Here is a 13,205-nt window from a genome sequence, read left to right as displayed (position 1 = left end):
TGTTTCCAATGGTCTACAGTAAGCCAACAGTCTGTATCAGCAACTAAGGAATGACTGGGGAAATACAGGGAATTGGGGGATTTTTTTTGCCTAGAAAAAAAGAATTTGAATGTGCTTATTGCCATCTGCAGATATTTCCTATTGAGCAAACCACAGAATATTTGCCCCTAAAGGGCCAGTGGTTAAAAGAGAGAGATTTCTTTGTTCGGTATTAGAATTTACTAATGATCAAACCTGTTCAGAAATGAAAGCACACATCTTGGGTTATAAAGAGCAGTCACTCTAGGAGTACTAGCTTAGGCTGGAAAAACACTTTGCACATGTGCTATGGAAAGGAATCAGGCACTGATTTCTTGGGTGTTTGGGCCACTGAAGGTGCTTTCAGTCCAGAAAATCTATGATCTTATGAGTAACCTTCTAGAAAGAGGTAGGCATTTCTTCAGAGCGGTGTGGCTAACACCATGTTTTGTTATATTGAAGAAGTAGAGTTTAAATAGGACTTCTAGACATGCAGACGATTTTTGTCTGGATTCTAATTGCTTTATAACTTGACATGAGTAAGAACTGTTTTACTTATGTGCAGCATGCTAGCACTTATTCCATAACTGGAAGGATATGGACTCTAGTCAATTATTAATCTGTAGGATTTAGGACTGTCTACTTCAGATAATTTGGGGCATCAGATACAAAGGATTGTTAAAGGCATTCATAATTATGTTATTTTGAAAAAAACTATTCTACATATATAAATTTACCGAAATAGTTTACCTCATTGTATTGTATTTAAAACTTTCAGTGAACATGAAAGTACTGTTAAAGACAGACACAGTACAGAATGGAGAGACGTGAACATAATGCTACAACACTGGAGCCACTGTCATTAAAACCGAAATAAACAAGATTGTTTTGGCTAATTCAATAAGGCCTGAAACAGGAAAATGGGGATAATGAGCAGAGTGAAGACAAAACTATCATTATCTGCAGATTAAATGACTGTATACTTAGAAAAGCAAATAAACTCAGTTGTATAGCCTTAAAATTAATAAGAATGCAGTAATGGCCTGATAAAGGTAAAATAGGAAGAAAGCAATATGGTAGATCCACCTTTCTTTTTTTGTCAACATCTGCGTGTTTTTCATTTACAGTTTTGATTATTTTACAATGTACTAGAAAGTCTGTGGCATGTGGTTATGTGTAATTTTGCTGAAGGACAAGTTTGTATCTTCCCAGTTCTTGTGCCAGTTTGGGACACAGTCTCTTAGTCGATGAATATGCTTCTACCTGACATACACTATTGAATACAACTTTGCGATTTAAGACACACAGTCACATAACCCTGGTGTAGGGTGCCTGCTGTCATCTTCATTTTATACATGGTGAACCTAATCATATATGCCACAAGGGGATTGGGGGTCCTAGAGATTGGGGTCAATGCCCAAGGTCTTCTGAGGCTTTGTCTCTATTAACAATAACAAACTGATAGGAGTGGTAAAAAAAAATACTGGATTGCTGAGCTACTAATATATTCAGTACAAAATATAAGAAACCTATTTGAAGAAAAGTTCAAATTTTTACTGAGAACAATTTGAGAAGATTTAAAAAGCAAATATGCAATAGTGATGAGGTTACAGTGACATGAAAGCCTTCATGTACAAAAGGTAAGAGTTTGAAATGAAACGAAGTTTTCCTGAAAGTAGCGTGGCGTCATATATCAAGAACAGTTCTGATATTCATCTATCACACAAGGCCCTTGTGATGCTCGTTGTTAAAATACTGACATACTTGGTAAATAGCCAATCCCTGATGTCCCAACACAGGCCCCGCTGCTGCTTCAGCCGCTCCTCATAGATTCTGTACATCCTCCACCCACCCTGTACCTCAGCCCCCCACCTCCAAGCGTTCCAACAATTGGACTGGTCTTGCCTACCCAGAGCCTCTGAAAATGTTCTTTAGTTCTTTAGCCTGCATCCTTTCTCAGCAGCTAGCGTCTGACACCTGTTTTTTTGTTTGTTTTGTTTTGTTTTATATCACCAAAGATCAAGGATCTCATTCTAATCATTAATTCTGGTTCTTGGAATTAATCTGCAAAAAAGATTTTTGCACAAATATTCACGGTTCATTGTCAGATGCCTCAGAATAGCAAAAAAACTTAAAACTAAGTATAACTATACATATAAAACTGTACATAAAAATGTATTTCTATGTATAAATACATATTCATATATATTTCCACATATAAATGCACACATTTATATATTTTTAGATACTTTTATTTATATTATATATGAAAGGTTAATAATGAAATTGATTATCCCACATATCCGTCTTTGAGAATACGAATAGCACTTTCAAATAAATTTTGATATATTCATGGTTTAACTCTCAAGTGGGAAAGTCAAAATAATTCATATACATAATAATCATAATGGGTAAACTAAAGAAAATTATCTGCTCAAAGGGGACAAAAACAACTTAGGAGAAAATAAACCAAAACATTAACCTTTGCTTTCTCCCGTAGTGAGATATTTATTTTATTTTTACTTTACACTTCTATGTCTTGAGTTTTCTATAGTATTAATTTTACAGCCAGGGACAGGAAAAATAAACCCAATTTAAATTATAATTTTATAGTTGATGAGAGATGATGGTAAAGAATAGACTCACTGACTTCTGACAGTTCCTTCAGCTATTTGGCTGACGCCCAAAGCACTGTTCTGACACACGTTTTCATGACAATTTTCCTTTGGTTATTTCTGACTCACCGGTAATAATATTGCACCCATACGAATACTTTAAGAACAATCTCGCTTGTGTTGTAGCTTAGCAGATCTTTTCTTCAGAGCCCATCTGTTCTCCCGTGGCTGCGGCGAGGACATGGTGGCCATGATGATGAGAGTGAGGGTGATGTGGATCAAGAGGATGGTGGCTGTCGGCTCTCTGGTCCTTCAGGTCCTTGATGTTTTCTGTTGATTATTTCTTGCTTTTTTTTCTACAAGGGCAACAGGCTCTCAGACTGTACACACGCTAGGGCTGAAAATTTTCCTTGGCAACATTTGTGTTTTAACCACTATTAATGTGGCAGGCCAATGGCGTAAGGGTCAAATGAGAGATCGTGAAGGTTAAGAGCGCGTAAGAACACGGATGCAAGCTGATATTGATGAAATCACACCAACTACGTGATTATCTTGGACTACCTTTGTCAGCTCAGGTAGTTTCATCTTATAAATCCTGTCTTTGGGCATGAAGAAGGTAGAAGAAAGTTGGTACTTTATTAAGGGTAATTCAATATAACTTATAAACATCATAATATGGTAGGTATAGAATTTACCTCTCTATGTATGTGATGAAGTAGCAAATATCTTTATGTTTAAAATGTATAAATTGAAAGGTAAGGCAAAACGCAGTCTTTTTGGAGTTGTTTATGAAATATCTCTACACTTCACTGTTCATCACCCTTTGGGACATTTTCTCTATGTTTGTGTTTCATAGAACATTTTGGTAGCATGGCTTTTCTTCTGAAGTTGCAAAGCAATCAGGCAGTATTGTTCCTGGGCCAACAGCCGGAAGACACGCGAAAGTAAATGGCAATGCCCTTTTGGCTCAGAATTTATATTTATAATCCCCTTCCTGAGACTCTCCAGCTATTTTAATATTCTACTCTTGTCTTTCCATACTGACAGAACTGCCTCCATACTGAGGCTCCCATGGGACAAAAGAGAGAGAGAGAGAAAGAGAGAGACAGAGAGAGACAGAGAGAGACAGAGACAGAGAGAGACAGAGAAAGAAAAGAGAAGGGATCTCGTCAAGAATCTTTTATCTTTTACACTGCAGCTCAGAATCAGATTGTTCTTGTTCTGGTTGCAAACCCATAGCTGAAATTATTTTTCATCACTAAGCAGAGAGTTATCTGGGCAATTTTTCTCCCTAGAAACAATTTTTTTGTACCTGATACTCTAGTAGAGGGAAAAAGGAAGATTGTAATCTTAATGCAACTGTAATAGAATAAAATTTTTCCTGCTGATACTCTAAAGAATTCACTTTTTTTTTTTTTTTTTGCGATACGCAGGCCTCTCACTGTTGTGGCCTCTCCCGTTGCGGAGCACAGGCTCCGGACGCGTAGGTTCAGCGGCCATGGCTCGCGGGCCCAGCTGCTCCGTGGCATGTGGGATCTTCCCAAACTGGGGCACGAACCCGCGTCCCCTGCATCGGCAGGCAGACTTTCAACCACTGCGCCACCAGGGAAGCCCTTCACATATATTTTGATATTAGAAATGAAGCAAGAATAGACGGAAATCAAATGGCTGGAGATAACTTGACCAGTCTTTAATCCTCCATTTTCTTGGCATGGAGGATGTTCTTATTTGGGGCAGCCCCAGGGTTCTCAAGCTGGGCTTTGTGTTTCATTGAATGTAGCTCAGTCAGAAAGACAAGCCATCACGAATACATGATGAGTGCTCTTTCACAGTGTCATTTTAGTATGGAACTGCCCATTTAGAAAGGCAAATCTTCATTTCCTTCTTTCCCAGTCTCCTTCAGCCTTCTCTTAAATGTCACCTTTTCCTGGAGGCTTACATGACCACCCAACTGAAAATCACAGAGCTTCCCCTCATGGCTTCCCCTTGCTATTTTTTGCCTTGGTTTTCTCCACGGGACTTATCATCATACATAACGGTTGGATGTTTTTGTCTATTTTATTCATTGCTGTATCTCCAGTGATTAGAACCTAGCATTTAGTAGGTGCTTAAAAATATTTGTTGAGTTAATGTATAATAACTTCAATTTATTGAATTATGACTATATATCATGAACTGTGGTAAATTATCTCCATATAATGTCTTTAACATTCAGAGTGACCCTGCAGAGTAGACCATATTATCCCTAATTTACAGATATGCAATTTGAAGGGCAGAGATAGTAACAAATTTGTATAAGGTATTTCTAGTGAATACTAAATTTGAGTTCAATTTTCTCTATAGCCTCTAACTTTTCCTTTTCATATTTTTGTTTTCCTTTTTAATCAAATGACCTTGGATTTCAAGCAAAAAGGCAACATTCCTCTGCTGTCTCATGAAATATATCCTTGAAGTTCAGGGAGTGGAGAAAAGTTGTCTGGAAGATAATATCCCCACCTTTTCCCTATTTTTGAACTTTTTTAAGTTCCACTGTCAGGTTTCAATTATATGTTGTTCTTCAAATATAGGTATGATGCATTTAAAATATGGCCCATATGAAAGCAAGATATTATAACCACAAAAATATCTGACTGTGAAATTAAGTAAAACATTCAACTTAGGTCAGAAAGGAGACATGGGAAGTCATACTACAGGTGTAGCTGATTTGAGGGACGGAGTAGTACAAAGGAAAGAGATTTGCAAGGAAGGAGATTTTAAAAATTTAGTTTTCATTTAACTTCCCAAATCAAAAAGTCAGGATAGAAAATAATACAGGAGTGAACAGAACAGAAAAAAACAAAACAAAACACCCACAACCCAGCCTAATAGAAAAAAAACACAAAAAAACAAAACAAAAAACAACCCACAACTCAGCCTAATAGAAAATAATTTTTGATTCATGCTGACACATGTTTGGATTTTCCTAACTTTGCTCAAGCTCCACGTATTGATCAACTGAGAAAATCAGTTACATCATCATAAAATGCCCAGACTCCAAAATCATTAATTTGCTTTGCTAGTCACAAAAGGGGGTGTGGGAGGGAAGGAAAGAAAAGAAAAAAAAAAAAAGAAGGATGGTATATTGGAAAGAGTTTGCTTAATCCCTATAATTTTTCCATTTGTCACAGGAAACTTTGCAGATTTTGTTCCAAAGCTTTAGGGGGAAACATGCAATAATAAGGCTTTAGTTAACTCAAACAGCTGCTGGCCTAAAGGCTTAGGATGTCATCAATAAGTAGTCTACAATTGCCAGAACCATGATCAAGCAGTGCCTAACCAGAGATCATATATGAAAGGAGACTGACTATAAAATGAATAAGTACTCCCTTACTCCTCTTAAATATTGTTTTCTGGACCTGAAAGTTAAGATTTCCAGAAGGCTCTGCGATGCACAATAAAAGCAGCAGACTGCTGGCTTCCACGTTTCTTTTGTTTACCCCTGAATTTGTGGAGAATTTCTGAATTATTTGACTGATTCATTTCTAGTTTACTTTCCCCACTCTTTTGGCGTATTAGTTTGGCTTGGGAGCTCTTTAAAAGCCTTTACAGGGCATTTAACGTCTGATACTGGAACACATTCATAATGTTATGGCTCCTATTCAGAAGGATCCAGCCGGGAAAGAACAAATGATCTTCTTTCTTTCTTTCTTTCTTTTTTTTTTTTTTTCGTTGTTTGAATCTCTTTACTGCTGGCTCGTGGTACTATAGGGTCTGATAACCCCTCACATGCTTTTCAGTGATTAATGATCAACCTGCTCAGTTGCTTAATCTAGCATTTTAGAGTCCTTGATACTTTTTAACAAACTCATTGGAATCAAGCCTTTGCTAGTGAATAAAATAAGTGCATTAAAGCAATAATTCAGATCAGGGAACACAAGGTTTTATCTGTGTTGCCAACTGCAATCAAATAACTGGCAGCTTTTTTTTTTTTTTTTTTTTTTGCGATACGCGGGCCTCTCACCGCTGCAGCCTCTCCCGTTGCGGAGCACAGGCTCCGGACGCGCAGGCTCAGCGGCCATGGCTCACGGGCCCAGCCGCTCCGCGGCATGTGGGATCTTCCCGGACGGGGCACGAACTCGCGTCCCCTACATCGGCAGGCGAACTCCCAACCACTGCGCCACCAGGGAAGCCCAACTGGCAGCTTCTGTCTGAAGGATTCTGATGCTACTGCTAGGCTCTGTGAGAAAGCCTGTAGTTAGCGATGTGTGGAAGAGTTCACGCCTAAGAGTCAGTCGGATGAAGTGAGGCAGTGAGGGGAGAGTCTTCCTGGCAGAGGAGAGAGCACAGGCAAAATGTAGCGGAGAGTCATGATGTCGATGCCGGGGGCGGGGGGGGGGGGCGCGGGGGAGAGCGAAGCGTAGAAATACAAGAAATTCAGGGTTCCTAGAGACACGAGTTTCAAAACATGAAGTTGTGAGAGATGAGAATAAGAAAGCAGGCAAGGTGGTCTGTGCTCAGTTAAGGAGTTTGGACTTAATCCAGTTGATTAGTCATTAGAAGGTTTAACCTCAGAAATACTGGGCTTGCTTATTAGCTCAGGGTTTTAAATGGTTGTTGTAGTGATGGCTTTGAGGGAGACAAAGTTCAGCAGAGACAGGCTGAACTTTTAGGTTATTATTTTAGTATTCCAAGAGATAGGTAATTTGGGCCTAAACAAGGACATTGCTAGTATGGATGGAAAAGAGAAAGTAAAGAAACATTTAGCAGGAAAACTTACAGGTGGCCAGGGAGGGAAGATGAAGAAAAGAGCAAAGCTTGGATGTCTGGATGGAAAGTAAACAGGATAGGTGATGTATCAAGAAAATATTTGTAACTAAATTTATTTAGAACTGAATGCTACATGTTTAGACTATAATACTACAGAACATCTGAACTACCTCTCTACTGACTCTCTTTTATGGGGGAAAGAGGTTCATATATTTTTTTAAAATGCATTTCTCTTATTTCTGAGTGATACAAGAATGCAAACTACATATGGTATGAGATCAAGGAATATATTGTCTTATGGGAGATCTCTCTCTCTTTCCCTCTCTCTCTCTCTCTCTCTATATATATATATATATATAATCTCACAATAAGAAATAATAGAGTCTGTTATAAATAACAAACATAACACAGAAAATAAGTGCCTTATGAGCATGGTGACATTGTTTATTGTCAAACCCAGGATACTTTTAAGACTGAGAGTGGGAGAGAGTAAAAGGAGTAAAATTATTACAGTTTTTTGAAATATTTATTTATTGAACAAATTGTTTTTATTATATCGGTCAATTTATAAAATAGTTCTTTTATGTCATCAAAAAGTTTATGAATAACAAATGTTGGCAAGGATGTGGAGAAAAGGGAACCCTAGTACACTGTTGGTAGGAATGTAAATTGGTGCAGCCGCTATGGAAAACAGCATGGAGATTCCTCAAAAAACTAAAACTAGAAAGATCAAACGATTCAGAAATTCCACTCCTGGGTATATAGCCAAAGAAAACAAAAACACTAATTCGAAAAGATACATGCACCCCAATGTTCACAGCAGTATTACTTACAATAGCCAAGATACGAAAGCAACCTAAGTGTTCATCAACAGTTGAATGGATAAATAAGATGTGATACATATATCACCATGGAATATTACTCAGCCATAAAAAAGAATGAACTTCTGCCATTTGCAACAACATGGATGGACCTGGAAGGTATTTGTGCTAAGTGAAATAAGTCAGACAGAGAGAGACAAATACTTGGTTATCACCTATATGTGCAATCTAAAAAATAAAATGAAAGAATGAATATAACAAAACAGAAACAGACTCCAAGAGAACAAACTAGTGGTTACCAGTGAGGAGAGAAAAGGGGGCAGGAGCAAGATAGACGTAGGGGATTAAGAAGTACAAACTACTATGTATGAAGTAAATAAGCTATACAACAGCACAGGGAATATAGCCAATATTTTATAATAACTACATATGAAGTATTATCTATAAACATTTTGAATCATTCTGTTGTACACCTGAAAACTAATATAATATTGTAAATCAACCATATCTCAATACAAAAAACTTTAAAATATAGTTATTTTTTAAAAAGTATTTTCAAAAATAAAATTGCAGTGATAATATTTTGTTAGAAATTAAAGAAACTTGGGAAACAAAACCAGATGGAACATTAGCACCAGGAGCAAGTACAACTGTCCCTGGCAAACAAGAAGTGTGGTCACCTGACTTATGAAGTCAGAACTGCATTTTACGTGCTACCCGCTGAGGAAATAATTTCATTATCTCCTCTTGTTGTTCATTCATTTCTTCTAGGGACCCAGCAGTGAACGCACAGAAGGTTCGTGTCCACACGTGGGCTCACGCTCTATAGAGGTTGTTACATGAACCTACGGGTTCCGAGTCTCCATTGCAATTCTGGCATTGTGTCCTCTGTCATTGCCATAGGAGGCGGGACTGGGTGGCTCTATGGTAGAACATTCTGCAGGTCGGGAAAGGGACAAGATTGGAACGAGCCCTGGGGATGTGCTAGATACATTCTTCCATTTGGGTAGATCCCACTATCTGAATTTTAAAATGTTGGGTTTGGGAGCCTCAGAATTAATGATTTTTTTAATCTAAAATATATGGCTAGGCACATAGCACAGGGAGATCAGCTCGGTGCTTTGTGACCACCTAGACGGGTGGGATAGGGAGGGTGGGAGGGAGGGAGATGCAAGAGGGAAGAGATATGGGGACATATGTGTATGTATAACTGATTCACTTGGATATAAAGCAGAAACTAACACACCATTGTAAAGCAGTTATACTCCAATAAAGATGTTAAAAAATAACAATAATAAAATCATTGCATGTTAATAGAAAAAATAAAATAAAATATATGGCTAGGCTGATAGAGGCAAGAACAGAACTTTTGGCCTCTGGGCCTTTGGGGCAAGCTGGAATCTCTCTATTTCGCATTAGCCCACAGATTTTCCTATCAGCCTTTTGCCTTAGTTATCTTTTGTACCCTCCAAAAATAATTACTGTAGAGAAAAACTTCCTATGTCCTTTTAGTATTTGGTGTTTTCCTATTTCTTAGTATGAAGCTGTTAGAAAAACAAACACTTCGGAGTCAGACAAGTATGCCGTAAACTTTAGGCACATTAATGTCCCCTCGGTGTCAAATTACTCAAATCACCTTATCTAGTTGGGAACAATACTGTGGCGTTTGTGATAGCATTGTGGTCAGGATTAAGTGAGATGTTTCAAGTCAAGTGCCTAGCACAGTGTTTGACAAATAATAGGTGGCCAATAAATGACGGCTAGAATAATGATTAAGGAAGGACTAAAAGGTGTCAGGTCCAGCTATGGAGAAAACTGTCACATAGGCTTCTTCATCCTCTGTTTCAACTTCCTTCCCACATCTTCTCCCCCCAATCCCCACTGTCTCCCATTACCAGTACTTGGGACTCTCATTATACCATTAGACGGCCCTCTTTTCCAAGTCTAGCATCTTTTGTTCCTGATTTATCTTCCTCGTCTCCTTCTTTTCAGACCTCTCAGGCTTATGACCTATGCTTTTTCCGCCCGCCATATCTAACCTTGTAAAGGTTCTGTTCATGCCATTTCTGCCAAAATGTTAAAGACTAATGTCATTTTCATATGCTAGTCTTGCCAGCACATAAGTCTGTTTTAGTGAAAGTCAACATGATAACTAAGAGAATAAAAGTGCAAACTTAATTTGGAGGCATCAGTAATAGGGAAAGAAGAGAGATTTTTAAAGAGAAGGACTCAATGATAACGATAAAAATAACGAACAGCTAACATTTATTAGGTGCCAACTCTATTTTGCACCGTGCTTTATAAGCATTGCCTCATTTAATCCCCTCACCCAATAAACTATGTACTATTAATATTGCTGGTTTTCTCATGAGGAAAATGCACCTTGGAGAGATAAAGCAAATTTCCAAAGGTCATAATACCAAGTAAGCGGGTCAGACAGGTTTGGAACTCAAGTCTATCCAACTTACCGTCATCTGTCTCTCTTACATAGTCACCTACAGGCTAAATTTTCATCAGGGCAGGTATCTATTTGCTCCTCTTATCATCATTTGCTAAAGCCTGGTGTAGTGCCTGGCACATAGTAAATAATCAATCATTGGTGCATGAACTAATGCATGAATATCAATTCTGCCATAACTTCCTCTCCATTTACCTCTCTGGGATCACCTCTTGCATGGAGACACTGCCTTGCCTAACATTCCAAAACTCTGAATTGCCAGTAGTCCCACATATACGATTCTGTTTCCTGACTTCCTGTCCTCTCTACCTGCAATTCCCATTTCCCCAGAAGTCCCTGGGCTAACTTCCACTTACCCTGTAACAGGGAACTCAGGAGTGATCTGCCATGAAGCTTTCCCTCTCTCTGGCCTCTCCTCCCATCCTCTCCCTCACTGTCTCCTTTCTCCTTCCCACCTTGGTCCAACCCAGCCAGAGTTCTTTCCATGTCTGTCTATACCACTAGACCATGGTGTTTTTGAGGGCACATGTCTGATATACTTTTTTATCCTTTTTTATACCTGACATATTTTGTATGTGACATATATTTTGTATGCATCTGGCCTAGCCTAATTTATCAATTCTATGGCATGTTTTTTTCATACTTTAACATCTCTGAAATTGATATACATCTTCCAGTTGATGAAATCTTAAAATTATAATTGACAGTGTTTTTTCTGATTTAGTGACATAAGAAGAAGGGCTGTTTGCATCCTATAACGAAGGGCATCTCAGGCTTACTGTAATATAATAATTCATATTAAATGAAGGCTATATGAATGAATGAATGAATGAATAGCAATCATAGCCCTCCTCAAATCACATTATTCTTCCTACTTACAACTTAGCTGTTCTGCATCATAGACATTGTGGCAGGGCAACAGCTGAGTATTATTCTTTATTTATGCTGGGCTTTCCTAGAGATAATAAACTCGTTCAAATTATTCTGACTCATTTCTTTCTGGACTGAGGTGATCTGTTCCCTATGCTTTTCTTTCAGGTGAAATTGATCTTCATATCCTCTCCAAAGTGCAGGCTCAATACCCAGGAGTTAGTATCAACACTGAAGTGGTTGAACCAAGTGCTGAACAAATCTCCAAGTACAAAGGTACTTGTAATCCATGGTGCTGTAGATCAAATTCTGTTCTGAAAGGCCTGTCATCCCAAATGCGGCCCTTCAATCATTAACAACACAGCTGCTGTGGTATGTTCTTTGTAAACTTATTGAGAGAAGAACCTGATTAATTTGTTTTCTTGGCAGGAATGACGAAACATCTCAGAATATAAATAGTGATGAGAATCCCCCCCCCCCTTTTTTTTTTTACTGACTCTCCATCCCTCCCCTGGTCGTCAACTATTATTTTTGATATTTATTCTTAGAGACAGAGTCATTAATTCATTCAGAGGTATTTAAACAGAATCCTTGCCCTTAAAGAGCTTACGTTTCATTGCTTACAGCAGGAATCAGGAAACTTTTCTTTAAAAAGGGCCATAGAGTAAGTATTTTAGACTTAGATGGTCTCTGTCACAACTAATCAGCTCTGCCACTGGAGCCCCAAAGCAGCCATAGACAATACATACACTAACGAGTGTGGGTATGTTGCAATAAAACTTTATAAACACTAAAATTTGCATTTTATATCATTTTTACCTATCATGAAGTATTCTTCTTCTTTTGATTTTGTTCAACCATTTAAAAGTGTAATGGCACAAGATATGAAAGAAGCATGAAATCAGAAAGTAGTGTATATTTTTAGCTTGCAGTCTATTTAAAAATAGGTGGTGGGAAGATATGGCCCATGCCATGGTTTGCTGATTCCTGACTTACAGAATCATATCACCTGTCTTACATCAATTTTCCATTGATAAAATTCACCAGTTGATTTCCCATTAACACCAAGATAATAGTACCTACGTCTGATCAGGATTCTCATAATTATTTCTCATTGACTCCATTCTCTAATTTCATTTAACAGTAGAGGAAAAATGAGGATGAACTCTTTGGTCTTCTGGAGATTTATAAAAAAGAAAAATGTGCTTTCTATCTGCTATGTATATAACACTGATTGCATTAAAATTCTAAATGGAAATGGGTTCCGAATTTGCAGTTAAAATTGATGGTGTGCCACCTCTTCTCCGTATTTTAGAGCTTGTAGCCAAGACATCAAACCTCGAGAACATAAAGTTTACTTGGCATAAGGAGACATCATCTGAATATCAAAATAGAATGATGGAGAAAAAAGAACTTCAGAAGTGGGACTTTATTCATATGATTCAGGTAAGAAATATTTATTGTTATACACTCTCAGAAGAAAGATTTTTCAGAAATATTTCAGAGTACCTAATATTTTAACTTTAAAAAGAAAAATGAAAATCTGATTTCTGATTTTACAAGTGACCATTATCTGTCCAAATTGAAGTTAAAGATGTTGACAATACTAAGAGATTCTCTGTAACATTTAAAAACCCAGTCTTCTCTATGCAAAATACCCCCATAGTTACTGATTTT

The 13,205-nt window shown here is 37.8% G+C and overlaps 1 protein-coding gene across 1 annotated transcript in view; it reads left to right on the top strand.

Moving 5' to 3' along the window:
* The window catches only part of HNMT (histamine N-methyltransferase), a 35,410-nt gene that overhangs the window by 11,386 nt on the left and 10,819 nt on the right, over positions 1 to 13,205 (top strand). The window contains exons 3-4 of the mRNA XM_060016871.2: positions 11,697 to 11,804; positions 12,844 to 12,974. Of these exons, the coding sequence (XP_059872854.1) occupies positions 11,697 to 11,804; positions 12,844 to 12,974 (239 nt within the window). The remainder of the gene's footprint in view (positions 1 to 11,696; positions 11,805 to 12,843; positions 12,975 to 13,205) is intronic.

Source organism: Delphinus delphis, chromosome 7 (assembly GCF_949987515.2).
Source record: "Delphinus delphis chromosome 7, mDelDel1.2, whole genome shotgun sequence".
In the NCBI taxonomy this organism is placed as follows: Eukaryota; Metazoa; Chordata; class Mammalia; order Artiodactyla; family Delphinidae; genus Delphinus; species Delphinus delphis.
This window is presented reverse-complemented; position numbering and strand designations above follow the sequence as displayed.